The sequence below is a fragment of the Neovison vison genome, chromosome 1 (assembly GCF_020171115.1).
Source record: "Neovison vison isolate M4711 chromosome 1, ASM_NN_V1, whole genome shotgun sequence".
Taxonomy (NCBI): Eukaryota; Metazoa; Chordata; class Mammalia; order Carnivora; family Mustelidae; genus Neogale; species Neogale vison.
The window spans coordinates 223,397,501-223,415,156 of NC_058091.1; the positions used below are offsets into that span (position 1 = coordinate 223,397,501).

General features: G+C 41.4%; 1 protein-coding gene and 1 long non-coding RNA gene across 2 annotated transcripts in view; one reads left to right on the forward strand and one right to left on the reverse strand.

The window, feature by feature from the left end:
* LOC122919294 (regulator of G protein signaling 7 binding protein) overlaps window positions 1-17,656 on the reverse strand; it is a 102,105-nt gene that overhangs the window by 24,893 nt on the left and 59,556 nt on the right. Inside the window, exon 3 of the mRNA XM_044268235.1 lies at window positions 16,477-16,607. Coding sequence (XP_044124170.1) covers window positions 16,477-16,607 — 131 coding nt within the window. The remainder of the gene's footprint in view (window positions 1-16,476; window positions 16,608-17,656) is intronic.
* LOC122889096 overlaps window positions 1-17,656 on the forward strand; it is a 64,829-nt gene that overhangs the window by 8,563 nt on the left and 38,610 nt on the right. The gene's annotated exons all lie outside the window — the stretch shown is intronic.

Here is a 17,656-nt window from a genome sequence, read left to right on the forward strand (position 1 = left end):
TATTTAGCAATCTAAAGTGAAAAAATCAGTACTTTCTAGAGACAAATCTCCAAATTGGTTCAGTAATAAATTCATATAACGTCAAATGGGAGTTATAGTCTATGGCCCAGATAGCCTCTGTTAACATCTTTGATTCAGCCATGAACTTTGTCTTCTGCAGGGTCGTGTCCTGAAATCATGGGAATGACTGATCATGAAGTCAGAGAACTGAATTTTGTCAGTTGTTCATTCACTCTTTCATTCATTTATTCACTTACAAATACTTCCCGAGGGTTAGCCAAGTATCAGGTACTGGGATCAATGCTGGATTGTTTCTTTTACCCTTTTATGCAGTGTTATTCGTAGTGTGTAGCTGCAGCTGGAGACGAGTTGTTAAGAATTTGTTATAGTCCATATCATTGAATATCCATGAGATAGCAGCTACACCAGGTTACCGCTCAGCTGTTTCCCTATTCCTGATGTGTGTTTTGCATGGTTAAAAAAAAAACAACATAGGGGTAACCTGGGTAGCTCAGCTGGTCAAGCTGTCTGCCTGTGGCTGAGGTCAGGACTTCAGAGTCCTGGGATAGAGCCCTGCGTCGAGCTCCCTGCCCAGTGGAGAATGAGCTGCTCCCTCTCCCTCTGCTTCTCCCAGCCACTTAGGCTCTCTCTTTTCCCTCAAATAAATAAAATCTTTAAAAAAAAAAAACCAATATAAACAAAATAATAAAACAAACACACTTGTGAACAGGATGGTAAAATCTAATAGGAAGATTTTCCCTTGGATTCCTGGCTGAAGGAGACTAGCAGAAAATCTCATCCCACGGCGCCTGGGTGGCTCAGTGGTTTAAGCCTCTGCCTTCTGCTCAGGTCACAGTCTCAGGGTCCTGGGATCAAGACCCACATGGTGTGGAGCCCCGTGTCAGGCTCTCTGCTCAGCAGGGAACCTGCTTCCCCCCTCTCTCTCTGCCTGCCCCTTTGCCTGCTTGTGATCTCTCTGTCAAATAAATAAATAAAATCTTAAAAAAAAAAAAAAAAAGTCATTCCTGAAAATTCTAACCTATATGGCAGCAACACCAGGAAACAGAGACAAGCCATTAAGTGGTAATTAGCTGTTCACCATTCATCAACCTATAGTTGAAATGGACCTTGGAATATTCAGCCAAAGCTCAAACACAAGTTTGCTGATGAGAACTTTTGATCCTTTTGTGTGTACTTTATGCTCATTGATCCTGAGTGATGGAACTGCTTTTCCAATTTTATGGTATGCTGTTGGGGTGAAATTTAATTAAGCACGTAATTTAGCATATTATCATTTCACAGTTGGAGGCCACTGACCTCTTAAAAGCAATTGCATTGCGCTTCCTGGGAGAGTGCAACAAATTCAGTCCATCTGCCACCCCCCCGCCAGGCAGGGTTGGCCTTAGGAAGCAGTTCTGCAGGGGTGGCTGCAATCTGAGAGAGAAGCAAAAGCGGGGGAGGGGGTGTCCCTAAAGTTCTGAAGGATTGGGCCATCTGAAAGCACACATGGCTGCTGTGGTCCTCCTGTGGAGCAGAAATGCCTTGGGGAACACAGCATGGTTTGGGCAGCAAAGGGAGAGGAAGAAGATGCACACACAGACCCAGTCCTCCGCGTATCCGCTTTGCTTGGCTTGGGGCCACCATAGCCCCTGTCCTGTGGTCAAAGCTTTCATTCAAATGAGGACAGGGGAGGACACAAGGTAGTGTGATGCTCTTTCTCGGAGCCCTCTCTTTATCTCATTCATATATATATATATACACACACACACACACACACACACACACATACATACACATACATACATATACACACACACATACACACAGAGATGATACATTTTTACGTAAAAAGGCACAAATAGAATCCTTTCCACAAGCAGTGTGTTTACACTTACTGCCCATAATGCTTCTACTACTTCTATAAGACAAAGATCATTCTGTAACCTTTTCAAAGTAAAATAACGGTTCATATATTCCTGAAACACACCCGTGACACACCTGTGAGCTTGTAATGCCAAGTCATCTCCTCTTTCTCCTCCTTTTTCAGAACTAGTTCTAACTCTGCTAATGTAGATGAACAAAAATAAAAACCTTGGATGTTGGACTTGCAGTTTAGTGCTTTCTAGCAGCTCACACAATCTCTGCAGAATTTTGATCATATTGTTATCTTTTCTGGCTGAAACATCTTGAAAAGATAGAAGGGATCAGTATGAATTTAAGGGGTTTTCAATTCCATAGTATTTGTGGGGTCAAGTTCACTCTGCTTGTAGGTAATAACTGCTTTCATGTACTCAGAGCACTGACTTTCTGGAGGACATCCCTTCCCAGTATGGAGTCTGTTTATTGCCTTCATGGTACTTCTCTCTTTTAGAAATTATCTTGCTTATGTATTGGTTAACAAATTAAATACAAATTTATTATATTTTTTTATTTTTTAATAGTTTATTTATTTAAGAGAGAGAGCGAGTGCCTGCACAAGCAGGGGGAGTGGCAGAGGGAGAAGGAGATGCAGGCTCCCCACCGAGCAGGAAGCCCAATGTGGAGCTCTATCCCAGGCCCCAGGGAGCGTGACCTGAGCCAAAGGCAGATGCTCAACCCACTGGGCCACCCAGGCACCCCAATACCTTTTTAATAGTACATAAATTTGAATATGCTTTTTTCTTGTAACTCTTTCATATCTCTAATGCTGTGTATTCATGGCTCCTGATTTCTTTGTATACCATCTCCTGGGTTCCACTTCTTTAGCTTTCTTGGATTCAGTTTTCATTTTGTTGCAGCATATCCTTGACTGATGATTTCAGAGCCTATCTGGAATGTAAAATTTTTACTCTTTAAGTAACTGAAAATACTTTTTTCTTCTATCTCTCTCTTCCCCTCTCTCTCCTTGTGCTCACACTTAAAGTTTAATTGGCTGGATGTAGAAATCTATCTTAAAAGTACATTTCTCTCAAAACTTATTAGGGACACCTGGATGGCTCAGTTGGTTAAGCAGCTGCCTTCGGTTCAGGTCATGATCCCGGTGTCGTGGGATCGAGTCCCACATCGGGCTCCTTGCTCGGCAGGAAGCCTGCTTCTCCCTCTGACTCTGCCTGCCATTCTGTCTACCTGTGCTCTCTCTCTCTCTCTCTCTCTCTCATCTGACAAATAAATAAATAAAATCTTTTAAAAAAAAAACTTATCATACCTTATCTCTTGTCCATTTCCACAGAGATTTGTATGGAGCCTGTTTACGGTTCTCTGAAAAATTTGTAGGGTATTATATTTAAATTTTTTGATTTATGAGACGGTTCCTAAATTTGTATAAGTGTAGCTTCTCTTTCTGTTCATCTTTGTTGACATTTGATTGGCATTTGCAACCTTCCCCTTTTTTGTTCTGGAAATTTGCAAACCACCTGCAAACTTGCAATAACACAACGGACACCTAGATATTCTGGTCTCACCAACTGTTAACATTTAGCTGTATTTTATTTCTTTTGAATTTAATTTAATTTAATTTAATTTCTCTATATGTACGATATGTATATAGGTCTCATATATATATGTTATATGGATTATATGTAATTTCTATATTTAAAACTATAAATAAATATCATTTTAATGACCCATTTAAGAGTAAGTTGCAGACATTAACAACACTTTATTCTAAATACTTCAGCATGCATCTCCTAAAGAACAAGTAGGTTTTCGTCCGTAAGCTCAAAACAATAATTGCACCAAAAAAAATTTAACTTGGATTAAATATCCAATACAATTTGATACAATACTATTAATTAATTTGTGGACTGTATTCGCATTTCCCCAGTTGTTTCAATGATGTTTTTTCTAGCTTTTTCTTAATCAAAGGCTCCAGTTAAGGACTGTGCCCTCTATTTGGTCGTTGTTTTTCTTTCTTCTCCTGTTGTGTAGAAGAGCACCCTAATCTTTTTGTCTCTCATGTCATTAATATTTTTGAATGAAGAGTTCAGGCTGGTTGTTTTATAGAGAGTCTTTCAGTTTGGATTTGTCTTCTTGTTTCTGCATGTCTGGGTTCAGAGTAAACATTTTTTGGCAAGTTTATTATAGAAGTGATACTGTATCCTTCTTAGAGCATCTGAAAACTCACGAGTCACTTTGTCCCGTTGTTGTTAAGTATTATTGATTGCTTGGTTTCTGCCCAAAGCTTTCATTCCAGTGGGAAAAAGGGACCCACCATTATAGATGTACCCTATTCCCTTAGTGATTACTAAGTACTCTATGGAGTGATTCATTGAGAAGTTACGGCATTTTCAGTTTAAGTAGTTTTTCTGTTTTTCTTGATTATCTCCTTCTCTATTCTCTCCATATTTTCAGAATTCCTCTTTCTTACTGGAGTCTCTGGAACCATCCTATATGTTTCTTGTCTTTCTTTCTTTCTTTTTTTAAAAAGATTTTATTATTTATTTATTTGCTAGAGAGAGAGAGAGAAAGAGATGGAGAGCAAAAGCAGGGGGAGTGGCAGGCAGAGGGAGAAGCAGGCTCCCTGCCGAGCAAGGAGCCCACTGTGGGACTCATCCCAGGACCCTAGGATCATGACCCTAGCCGAGGGCAGACACCCAGTGACTGAGCCATCCAGGTATCCCCCATCTGATATGTTTCTTTCTTTCTTTCTTTCTTTTTTTTAAAGATCTTATTTATTTATTTGACAGAGAGAGAGATCCCAAGTAGGCAGAGAGTCAAGGGGAAGCAGGCTCCCTGCCGAGCAGAGAGCCCGATGCGGGGCTCGATCCCAGGACCCTGAGATCATGACCTGAGCCGAAGGCAGCGGCTTAATCCACTGAGCCACCCAGGCCCCCCTGATATGTTTCTTAACTATCACCCACACTCCACATTTATTTTGGGGGCTGAATTCTGGGAGAATACCTTGACTTGATCTTATAGTTCACTATTTTAGGGTCTCAGTATATTCACTATAATAATTGTTAAGAACTGCGAAGGGTCTGAGATTTTACTCTATCTGTGAGTTAGCCTGCCACAGTTTCATGGATCCTGGATCCATGATCCAGATCCATGGATCAAGTCCTCTTGAGACGTCTAAGTCAGATACAAAAACAGTTTGTTACTTACAGAATAGCAGTGGCCAGACTATAAGCATTTGTGTTGGTTTCTTTCTTTCTTTTTTTTTTTTTTGTGTGTGTTGGTTTCTTGAGTCCTAATTCCCACAGGGAGACACAGAAAGGGCCGGATCACTACCGGTGGAACACAGGGCTATGTGACAGGAGAGGAACCCCGAGCTTAGGGATCCTGCCTTTAAAAGCATGTCTGCTCTTTGCCCCAGAGGGAAACATTTTCATTATTCTTGAATAGTCAGTATGGCCTGCCATGGGGAGAGACACTATGTCTATCTTCCAAGGCATTTACTAAGTAAATATCCTTGAAAAGATAGTATGAAACAAAGGGCAGTCAGTGCCTCACTGTATAAGATGTACAGAAATGCAAGAGTCTGGAGAGTTGTCTCCCAACACTAATTAACCCGTCTATTTAGTTTTTATTTGATTGATAATATTTTTATCCCCAACAAATCTGGCTGCTTCCTTTTCGTTATAGACTGTTATTGTTCTATGGATATGGTAGACTCATAAATCTCTAAGAATATCGACTACATATATGTTAAATTCTTCATCTGTTCCCACTTTTTGATTTTTTAAATTTGTCATCCCGGGAGGTCTATCCAGGTTTATCTGTGAGGATCTCTGTTTGCCTGTCACTCTGATTATAGCGTCCTCCTGGTTCTTGTGGAGAAGGAACAGGATGTATGGCTGCAAAACGTGTGTTTCAGGCTTGTCTTCTGGGTGTTTCTCATCTCCAGTGTAAGTTACCTGGGCACCTGCCTATTTTTTGGGCCCCCTGTCTATTCAGAGTTTTCTGTTTAAAACTTACTACTGCGAGATATACTGAGCAGTTTAGCCTGGGAAAAACATGAGTAATGTGCTCACTTTCTTCTTCTTCTTCTTCTTCTTCTACGGCTGTCTTTATGGAGGCACAGAGTTATTTCACACTCGGCTCTGCTTTGGTGCCCCTTCTGGACAATCACACCAGATGTCCTCCTGGGGCGAACAGTGATGGTCTCTGTTGGTCACTGTGGGGCAGCCCAGCCTTTTTTTTTTTTTTTTTTTTTTTTTTTAAAGCCAGCTTGTTCTGAATGCAATTTCAAACCTTAATTTCCCTGACAGCAGTTCCAAAAATCCTTCCTGTGATTTGCATTTGTTGATTCCAGCTTCAAAGTATTTCTGGAATTGATTTTATTTTTGCAGTCTTTTTCTCCTGCCTGAATTTCTTTTGTTTCTCTTTGAGTGTCTTATCAGCTATGGTTTCTCCTGTTCATTTATATCCACCAATCCATTCCCAATAGCTTTATAGCTTTGCGAAATTCTCCAAAATTTCTGGTTTGTAGAGAGCATCCTACCTTGTTTCTCAGGGGCATAGAAGACTGTGCTGTGTTTGCTGATCTCTGTTTTCTTTTCCTCTTACAATTAGGAGGGGCCAAGGGACAGAACTATGGCCAATGGATCGTCAGTAGGAGTGATGTAGGCCTTATCCGAACTGGATCCTGAAAATCCTCCCATGTGACTCCCCTTGCTTTCTTTCCTCTTCCTGACCTTTCAGTGGATGTGTATAATGGAAAGAGCAACACTGCTCACCCACCCCAGCTCTGGCATTGGACTATGATGTGGATAAATAATGAACTTGTATCGTTCTCTTCTGGCAAGATTTGCTGTTGTTTCCTGCAGTAGTGACTCTACCCTGACAAATCTAAGAACTAATATGGATTTTTTTTCCATTATATCTTCTTCTGTTATTTCAATGATTTTTTGGTACTATAAGGGGAAATATAGGTATGAGTTCAGTCTCACGTCTCTGGACAAGCTTTTCCACCAATTACATTCCTCTTTTGATGACAGATGCAAAATAAAAGCAGTCCATTCTTTCATTCAGTAGTTATTAATTGAAACTTCAGCCTGCTCTAGGCACTATGCTAAATTCGGGTGATATAGAGGTGAACACACTCAAGGACATCAAATCTAGAGAGGACAATAGACAAGAAACCACACAACTACCCCTCAGTGTAGAAGGTGCTAAAGGTTGTGCCGTGGAAATGCTTGGGGGCCATGTTGAGGCTGTATCAGCGCAGGGTTGCAGGGCCAACGAAAGCTTCCTATAGGAAGTCCATCTCTGTTCTGACCCAGAAACTAGGCCAGATGAAAGGGATGAATGTGAAATGGGTAGTATGTCCCAGGTAAAAGGAGTAACTGAAAAGAAGGTGCAAGTTCAGGTACCTATAAGTAGTTCATGATGCCTAGAGAGTGACATGACAAGGTATGGGGGGCAGGTGAGGTGGAGGTTGCTAGTGAAAGAGGAGGCTGGAAAAATTAAGGTCAATGCATGCATGTTCTTCTGACCAGCATTAACGAGGCAGCAGAAGAGTGCTCCTCAACCCTGGACAGTGGCCAACTGGAGTTCTTTACCCCTCACTTCCCGGCTTTGACCAGGTGTCCTCAGAGTGGCTATCAGTTCTCTAACATCAGGTGGGCTCTCTGCCCTCAGGAAAGGGACCAACCAGCTTACAAATGGTAACTTCAAGTCAATGTTTTACTTTTCTCAAGAGAGTAAATATGCATTTAAAATCATTTCTGATTATGCAGTGAAAAACCCTGGCCCCTGAAAAATCAATTTCAGGCCTCAGTGAACAAATATTTGCTCAAGGAGGGGACAGGGGTAGGGGAGAGAGTCTGTAGAGTACCTTGAAATCATATTAAGCTGGCTTTATCACTGTTAAGAACTAGGACATCAAAAAGTTGGCCACTTTCCTCAGGGCCTTTCAGGGCTTTTTGCCTTTAGCTCCTTTGGGATTTCCATGTATTTTTAGCTTGTTTATGGATAATATAATAGGCATGTTTGAGGAAAAGTTAAGGGAAACCACCCATGAAGCACATACCAGTTTGGAAAGCTGGTTATTCTTATATTCGTGAGAAATGGTCAGTTGTTTGGGAGAAATAAAAAACACATCTGATTGTGGGGCAGCCTCAGGAGTTCCACTGAGCTCCCTCCATGTCAGAAGTCCTCAGCCCTGGCGCTGGCAGATGGGGCTGGGGTCCTTTATTTACAGATGTAGGGGGTTCTTTATCATACTTGACTTTGACTTTCATTCTCTTGATTTCTTATTTCTTCCACCCTTTTTCTTCTCCATCTGTATTTTTCTCGGTTCCTTTTCCCTTTCTCCCTTCCATTCCTTCTTGCTCTCCTGCCCATCTTCAGTCCACCAGTGACACTGGGAAGCACTGCTCTAGACAGGTTCTCTTTGGAGGCCCTGAGTTTGACCTCTGGTGTCTAGCAATGTCAATATTATCCATTTGCATACATTTCCCCAGGAATCAAAACAAAACAAACCAATCTTCTCTGAGCTAATATTATACTACTGTACTATCATTTCCTTGATGATAGGGGCAAATTTCCTATGTTCTTTGTACTCCTGACACATTATCTGCTATGCTTAGGGAAAGCTTTCACAAGAGTTTCATCCCGACTGTGAGCGAGATGGACACGGTCTACATGAGAAGCATGTATGGAACCTTATCTACATAGTTCTTCTCACTTTCAAGGATTTCTATAACTGGGAGGTGCACTGTGAAGAAAATGGAGGAAATGGAGGCTATTTGTGAGGTAATCCACCTTTACGCCCATGTTTCTAAAAAGCATGTAATTTGCCTAGAAATAAGTTACGCTAATTCAGTTAGTTGTTCACCTGTACTAAAAAGTAGTTTCAAAGGCTTTTCTACACTGTGCTAGGAAGATATGCACAGTGCCATAAGACACATAGTGGAAAATAAAAATGTTCTCATCAACAGAGCCCCATTCTTACCCATACACTGGAAAGTAAACATTTTTCAATTCAGAAGAGATACAGGACTCTTCTCCTTCCCCCATAGTCCTCTGTACTCCTGACCATCCATCCCTTCTAGGCTAGCTCCCCAGTCACTTTGTATGATATCACACATTCTGTTTTAATTGCGACATTACTGACATTGCACTTATTAGTATTGGGGATTTTTAGAACATTTAATTTTTTTTTCTTTTTCTTTTTCTTCCTTCCTTCCTTCCTTTCTTTTTTTTCTTCCTTCCCCCCACCTTTTTTTTTTTTAACTGTTTCTCTGCACTAGATTATATACTCCACAATAATAGAGATCTCTTCAGCCTTGGTTGTTAAAGTCCCTTAGCACCTATAACAGAGCCTTAGATATGACAGAGTCTCATTAAATTTTTGTTCAAAGAATGAATGTATGTTTTCACTCAGAATTTGAATCATAGTCTGCTTTAAGATTCATTCTGCTTCATTTCTTCTAACCTGCTGCACTATTTTAGTATCAGTTCCCTCATTACTTTGGAAAATAAAGTCTTCATTTGTGGCAGATTCTGTTTGTGGCAGTACTCTGTTTCTGTTTTTATGTTGCTTGTTTCCGTTACTGGTGTGGGTCATTTCCTTTACATTTCTTTTTTTTTTTTTTTTAAGATTTTATTTATTTATTTGACAAAGAGAGAGGGAGAGAGATCACAAGTAGACAGAGAGGCAGGCAGAGAGAGGGGGAAACAGAGAGCTCCTTGTGGGACTTGATCCCTGGACCCTGAGACCATGACCCCAGCCGCAGGCAGAGGCTCTCAACCCACTGAGCCACCCAGGTGCCCCTACCTTTACATTTCTTAATAGGAGGCGTGAATACTTTGGAGTCCTTATGGCTCATATTCTCTTCTTTGTCTTGAGTGCATCCTGTATTTTGCTGGATAGCAGTTCATTAATTTCTCATTATAGTATCTTGAGCTCTCAGCTTCCACTAGATTTTGAATTAAGATTTTTCAACTTTTAACATTCCGCTGTCCTTTCCCTTGGTGATTACATTATAGCCTCCAAGGACCCGGAGGCAATTTTGCTGTAAGCTGGGGCTGAGAGGTGGAGTGGAGTCAAAGAGGGCCACTGGCAGAGCCCGGTGAGACAAAAACACAGATGGAAAGCTCAAGTTCATGCGTGAGGGGGGGCGGCACAGGAGTGTTCTATTGTGTGTACTCCTTTGAGAATGGCCATGTTGCCAAAATGGATCAAATGGGGGAAGTATGTGAGAGAGAGGAAAGCCATGGTCAGAATAGCAGGATCACTGAGTTCCTTTAGAAATGTGGCTCTACTTTCTGCCAACAGAGTGAATGAGACCTGCAATCTCATTTCCTCGGGAGGCAGGCGGCAGGCGCTGATGGTCAATGCCATACATGGGCTCACTTATGGGAAAAGATTGCCTACCTAACTAAGTGTGAAGAAGGGAGAGCAACTGTTTTGCACTATAAACATAGAAATTACACTCTGTCAAGCAGTGGTCCAATCTACAACTTTAAATGTTAGAATATGAAACTACAAAATGACTAAAATTATTCCCATCTGTCATCTTCTCGAAACAAACAATTCTTCAGAACCACATGCTACGTGGTACAACCCAGTGCCTTTATTAAATCTGGATTTTGACCTCCCATTACTGTAATTGCCTTTAATTTTGTTGGCCATGAAAAAAAGAAAAGCATTCTATTGCTGTTTTTCTTCTCTTTCTCCTCCTCCACCTCTACCTCCTCCTCCTTTTCCTTCTTTTTGGCAGTAGCGTGATCTTGTAAATTACAAAAAAGATTTCCAAGTAGACTGTACCAATGAGACTTAATGAGACAGCGAAAATGCGGAAGCATGGTGCATGGAAAGAGCATGAAGTTCCACTGAAGATACTGTTAAGGACTCAGGATACTCCTAATTGGCTTAATTGGGAGAGGAAAACAATCATCGGTACTAAATTCAAGCTCACTGAAGGAGCTTCAAAATTATTTGAGCCTTATTTTTCCCAGAAAGAAACCGTACTCTTTGCCCTTGCAGTAACTGCGTGTGCCCTTTTTCTCCAAAGGGTAAGCTCACGCCTACCCAGGGGTGAAACTAAATGTGATACACAGTACGTGTGGGACTTTGGTGCTAGCCATGAGGGGAGTAGAAGGAAAATAAATTAAAAGTCCACAGAACTGTGAAACACTTTGGCTTCAGTATCGAATCTCAACAACAACAAAGATTGGCCAGACTGGATGATTGGATTACAAGTCCTTCCCTCTCCCTGGTGGAAAAACAATAGTGAAGTAGAAGGGGATGGCCAGCGGGTGACACTCACACATAGCAAGAAGAAATTAGCTAACCTAAGAGTCAGCCAAATGCTTCTTTTTCTTTTTTTTTTTTTTGTTTTGTTTTTTAATCATTCATTAGGGAAAGCATAACAGAAGGAAATTCTAAGCAGAAAGATATTTCGAGTGTCGCAGACTACAATGGGAGTCACTGTTACTGAGACTCGGAGGACTACGGACTCCTGAATGAGGGGACTTAGTGAGATCTTCTAGACAGGCCACTCCCCTAACTCGAGGCCACACCAGAGATACCACTATGTTTGGAAAAAGACTACATTATCTGGCATCCTAAGTCTTGGTAGACAGACGTGTGTATATCTGGTGGAAGGGGACTGGTTTCTTGATCCGTGCTTCCCCTTCCACCTCTACCACCTTTCCTGAGGTTTGAAATCACCCACCCTTCAGGTTCCACTCCATTGCTCATTTAAAGGCTTTGTGGAGCGCCTGGGTGGCTCAGTCAGTGAAGCGTCTGCCTTCGATTCAGGTCATGATCTTGGGGTCCTGGGGTGGAGCCCTGCATCAGGCTCTCTGCTCAGCAGTGAGTCTGCTTCTCCCTCTCCCTTTGCCCCACCTCCCCACTTGTGCTCTCTGTCTCTGAAAGGAATAAATAAAACCTTAAATAAAAAAAAAATTAAGGCTTTATATATTTTTCCATAATCACACATCCTAAGTCCATTTCTTAGTAAGTTACTCTGGTAGAGCCTTCTTCCCCATCCCTTCCCCATTTCTTGTTCTCATGCAGTCAAAAGGCTTAGACTTTGCTCATTCCCCAGTGTCTACTGTTACGTGTGGTACTATGTTTATAGGACAAGATGCATGTTACATCTCTTAACTTGTGCTGTGGTCTATGAATATATTTACTCCTTTTTCTTTTTTTCTATTTGACAGACAGAGATCACAAGTAGGCAGAGAGGCAGGCAGAGAGAAGGGGAAGCAGGCTCCCTGCTGAGCAGAGAGCCTGATGTGGGGCTTGATCCCAGGACCCTGAGACCATGACCTGAGCCGAAGGCAGAGGCTTAGCCCTCTGAGCTACCCAGGTGCCCCTCCTTTTTCTTTTTTAAAAAGACTTTATTTCTAAGTAATCTCTACATCCAAAGTGGGGCTCGGGCTTACAATCCTGAGATTTAGACTCGCATGCTTTACTGACTGAGCCAGCCAGGCTCCCCTGGACATATTTCTTCCAGTTATTTCTGGCAGTCCACGGTCACTGGAGTCAAGTGTTTCTATTCTTTTCAGCCAAGGCCTTCCAGATTGCTAGCAGCAGATATCATAAACTTATTGTGTATTAGCTGAAGGCTTCTGGACACAGGTTACTCTCCACTTTCCAATGACACCAAAGATAGAAAAAGCAAAACTAGTGACATCAGCTGACATTTTCTATGCCATCCTGATGGTGGGAATATAAACTAGTGAACAGTATAAACAAGCCAGGACTTGAAAACAATTAGAGGGTTAATCTCTTAGGTGTAATAAGGAAATTAATGGGGAAAGTAAAGAAATAGAGAAGTGTAATTAAAAAATGGGGCCAAGAAAATTAAAAATGATTTCTTTAATGGAACCATCCCTCCCAAGAGCTGGTATTTTATTTGGCATTCCAGAAATTTTCAGGGTATTTGTCCTGTGTGTATCTTCATGCATGTTTTCTAGTGCCTTATTTTGTCTGGTTTAATGACATTTGGGGGGGAGTCTACTTTTAATGACTTATTTCCATTTTTGGTGTTGTTTTTAGATTTTAAATAAGACTACTGTCTTTATGTCTAGTTTGAAGATGTCTCACTGATAAGAAAATGTCCTTCTCCTCATTGCTGCCTTACCTCTATGGGTACTCATAGAGAGGCAACAATCCATAAAACAGCTCTTGGAGGGGTTTTCTGGAAACAGGAGGCTGACCAGGGGTAGATGGTATATACATACTTGAAAAGAGTAAAGAAGTATGGTTTGCTGATTATAAATGGTGAGTAGAGAAGGTTACAAATGTATTCCGTTAAAGAAACGTCTCCATGAATTGTTCTTTTAATTTTTGTCAAGGAGCAAAAAAGTAAATTGAGAGGTTTCCGATTCAGTAGGCCTAGGGTGGGGCCCAAGAATTTGCATTTCTAACAGGGGAAGCTGGTGCTGCCAGTGGAGAGGCTGAACTTTGGGAACCACAGCTTGATGTCAAGGTCCTGTCAAGTGCTGGCAGAGAAAGCACCAGTCCTCACCCACAGCTCTGTGCATCAGAGATGCCTACTACTTTGGTGTTTGCTTTTAATCACCTTGGGTGATAAAGAAGAAAGCAGAGAACAAAGTTGAAAGCATATACTTAGGTGACCAGGGAATGGCAAGTCCAGGAATTGGAAGTTTTCATTTTTATTCACATGGTGGGGTGATTTCCTTTCCTTTCGCAGGTAGAGCAACAGCTCTCATTCCTCCCGGTGTTTCTCAATCACCTGGAATGCCCCTGGAGATTCTGATTCGGTAGGTCCTGAGCAGGGTCCATGAGCCTGCATGTTTATTCAGCATCCTGGGTAATTTTGAAGCAGATTTGCTAAGGATTTGCACTTTAAGTAATGCTGATTTTAGAAGAATAAAATAGATGTCCAAGGACAGCCTTAATCCTACATGTGGGAGCGATCAACGACGTTATCAGGCAGATTCTTTTTAGAGTCGGACATAGAAGGCTGGGTGCTAGAGCAGAGAGCTGGGGGACTTTTTTTTTTTTTTCCCCTTTTTCCAGGGGGACTTATTTTTAAAAGAAGAGGCAGGGAAAGAAGCAGATCAGAGCCTGACAGTTGAAGGCAGCAGGAAGTGAAGACCAAATGAGCTGATCAGTTAAGAGGGGATGTGTTTTTTACTTGTGTGCTCAAGACCAAATACAGTAAGGAATAAACTGGCATGAGGGACTCCCTTTTTTTTTTTAATTTTATTTTATTATAGAGAGAGAGTGCATGAGCAAGGGTAAGGGGGAGGAGGAACAGAGGGGGGCAGAGAGGGGACAAGCAGCCTCTGCACTTGAGTGAGGCTCCTTGAGGGGCTTGATCACACCACCCTGAGATCATGACCTGAGCTGAAATCAACTCGGAAGTTCAACGGAATGAGCCACCCAGGTGCCCCTACCTTTTCCTTTGACCAGAGAGCTAGCAGAGAAGGGTTCGTCTTTCAAAAGCCAATTGTGAGAAGACAGATAGGAGTGGACGGCAGGAGACCAAGTGGCACTCTGAGGAGTTAGAGCGATAGTGGAGCTGGAGGACACTGGGTGTCGCGGACATGCCATCAACGAGGACGATTCCTGTGGCCTCATGGCCGTGAAATAAAATATGTAAGAGCCAGTGCAGACCTCGGGAAAAAACTATTATGTTCTGTTCAACCATAATTAAAAAGAGTGAAAATGTACTCTGTATATACTCTGTATATAATCTGTATATGTGAGTTTATGTGAGAATGTGGGTGTGTGTCTGTGAGAGAAAAAGAGAGACAGAGACAGAGATTGAGAGACAGAGAAAGAGAGAGACAGAGACAGAGATTGAGAGCAGACAGGAAAAGAGAAGACACTGGGCCAGAGACAACTTATTTGAATGGCCATCAGTGTATATGAGTATTCAGTTTTCTGATCAGGCATCAGGAGTGTCTAGGACCTCATCTCTCTCCTAACATGTTCACTTGCAGTAGTAACAGAAGTTTAAAAAAAAAAAAAAAAAAGAAGCTGTTGAAAGTTCTGCCTTTAGAAGGAAAAAGGAGGGCACCTGGGTGGCTCAGTCTGTTAAGTGTCTGCCTTCAGCTCAGGTCATGATCTCAGGGCCCTGGGATCGAGTCCCCCATCAGGCTCCCTGCTTGGTGGGGAGTCTGCTTGTCCCTCTACTGCTCTCCCCAGCTTGTGTGCTCTCTCTCAAATAAATAATTAAAATCTTTTTTTTTTTTAAAGAAGGAAAAAGGAAAAGAAAAGAATACTCGTGTTTTAAGAAAATGTTCTCTCTTGGGAGCAGTGTAGCATAATCCTATTTTTAGTTCTGCCTTGTGCATATATCCATGAATACACAAGATTTGATTTTTACAAGTTCTTTGTCATGCCGTTTACTTCCCCACAAATTCCATGCTCATTTGATTTCAAATCTCTACTTTAACTGCTTCTTCCCTTGCAAGGTCCTTCTTTTTCCTTCCCTGCTTCAACTTTATCTTCATAACCTAGCTCAAACCTCACCCTTTCTATAAGATTTTCCCTGAATATTATAGGGGTTTCTTCTCTCTCTGGATTTAAATTACAGGTAAGGATTACCTTCTATACATCATCCTATCCTTTTGAGCTCAAGCAAGAAGTGTTTGCATTCAGGAGCTTTCCAATAAATAATTGCACAATGAATGAGGAAAGAAATAGAGCTTGAATCCTCCACTGACAGAAACTTCTGGTTTCCTCCCCAGCATCTGTTCTATTCCACCTGCTCCCATCACGTAATGGCCAATGGTTGGGTAGTGTGGACTCCTATCTTAGATCCAGGAATGGGCTTTGAAATCAATCGGTATAATTCCATTCCTCTGGCTAAAGCGATTGGTTCAGGCACAGACCCATGATCCCACCTGGTCCAATCAGAATGAAGCTCACGACACATCTGAGTCTCTGGTGGGAAGAAATTCTCTGTATGGATCTTTTAGTAGGCAGATGTGATGACTGGAACTGTGGGGATCCCTCTGCTCATGTGGGGGAAAGCAGTGTGAGGGTAAGGCCACCACCCAGGAGAAGGCAGGGTATCATTCGGTGTGTGGTTCAAAAGCTTAATGAGACCACACTAAAGTCACTGCCATCTCTGGATGTTTCAGCCATTTTAGCCAGTATGTTCCTTTATAGTTTAAGTCAAGGAAGGAGATTTTTCTGTTACTCATATGCCTCCCTATTGTTGGTTGAGTTCCCCCTATTTTTAAATCTTTGAGACATAATATGTAATTTGTCGTCTTGCAGCCAAATTCATTTAGGGAAAGAGCAGCCGTCTTGGATGGCATTTACCCCTAGTAAGATCGTTACGTATTTTTGCTCTCTGTGCCGATTGTAACCGAAGTCATGTTCCCAAGTGGTAAAAGACTACATCTGAGAACAGTTTCTACCACAGTTTCTGTTCAGGATGACCCGTGTTCTTAGGCACTTAGTACTGGTATAGACTTCTTTGATTAATTTGTATCAGATGCTTCCTGGACATTGACATCCATCCCAACTGTGTGTATAGCAGGGTGCTTCCAGGCCTTTGGAAAAGATAAGCTTTTGTGTAACATCAGTGTTTATAGTAGTATGCTAAAGGCAGATACCTTTTCGGTGAAACTGAAGAGACCCCAGCAGACATATGGATTTGAGCATCTCTGTTGTGTACATTTCTAAGCAGCACTGCAGCTGGATATAAAGCCGACAGATTTCTGGATGGATCTCACCATCTTCTGGGCTGCAACAGAATGAAGGAGAAAAGCCGTGAGCATTTCTTAAGATTTCACTCCTCAGCCATTTGTCTCAGCTCCGAGAGGGGAAAATGCTCGATAAAAATTCCTTTAAGCCTTGACTCTAAAATATAGGACGACTTCCTGCTTTCATAGCAATGACCAATGTCACAGTTCTTACATAAGCGTCTTTCTGACTAACAGCTTTTAATTTTTTTTTTTCCCCTTAGCAGCAGATTTCTGCTGGGAGCTTAAAATCATAAATGTTTTAAGTAATTGAAAGTATCATTTTCCATTTAAGCATTGAAACAAATTTCCAAAATATTTTTAAGTCATAAGACTCTCCTAGCCACAAAAAGAGATGAAAAACTCTTATTTTTAGAGAAACTAACAAAGAGCTATTCAATTATCAACCATGAGAGCTTTTTAATATTAAGACCCTAGAATAATATGATTAGAGAGCCAAGATATCAATTATTTTGAACAAGGTCTTTTGTCTCAGTCTGAAGAATATTCCTTTATTGTTTGCTATAGTTAATTTACAAAAGGCCAACTGATTTTAATGAAAACATAAAAATGTCATGAAAAGGAAAAGTTATACAATTCTAATAATTATGCTTAACAATCTAAAGCTAATTAATTACTGAACTTACGCTCTAAAATTTATTCACAAGTCCATGAGCCTTTCTCTATTGATTCTCATAAAATGTACAAATGGGGGGCACCTGGGTGGTTCAGTCAGTTAAGCATCTACCTTTGGCTCAGGTCATGATCTGGGGGTCCTGGGATTGAGCCTCATGTTGGGCTCCCTGCTCAGCGGGGAGTCTGCTTCTCCCTTTCCCTCTCCCTCCTCCTGCCCCCCCCACCACTCATGCTCTTTCTGTTTCTCGCAAATAAATAAATAAAATCTTTTACAAAAATGGATAAATGGGAATATGATAAAACATGGAGTGATCACTTTTATATTTTTAAGGGAATAATTAGTTGTCATTGAAATCTTTTTATGCCATTAAAATAGCATGTATTGAATAAAGCAAACTAAATAAAAGGGATAAAA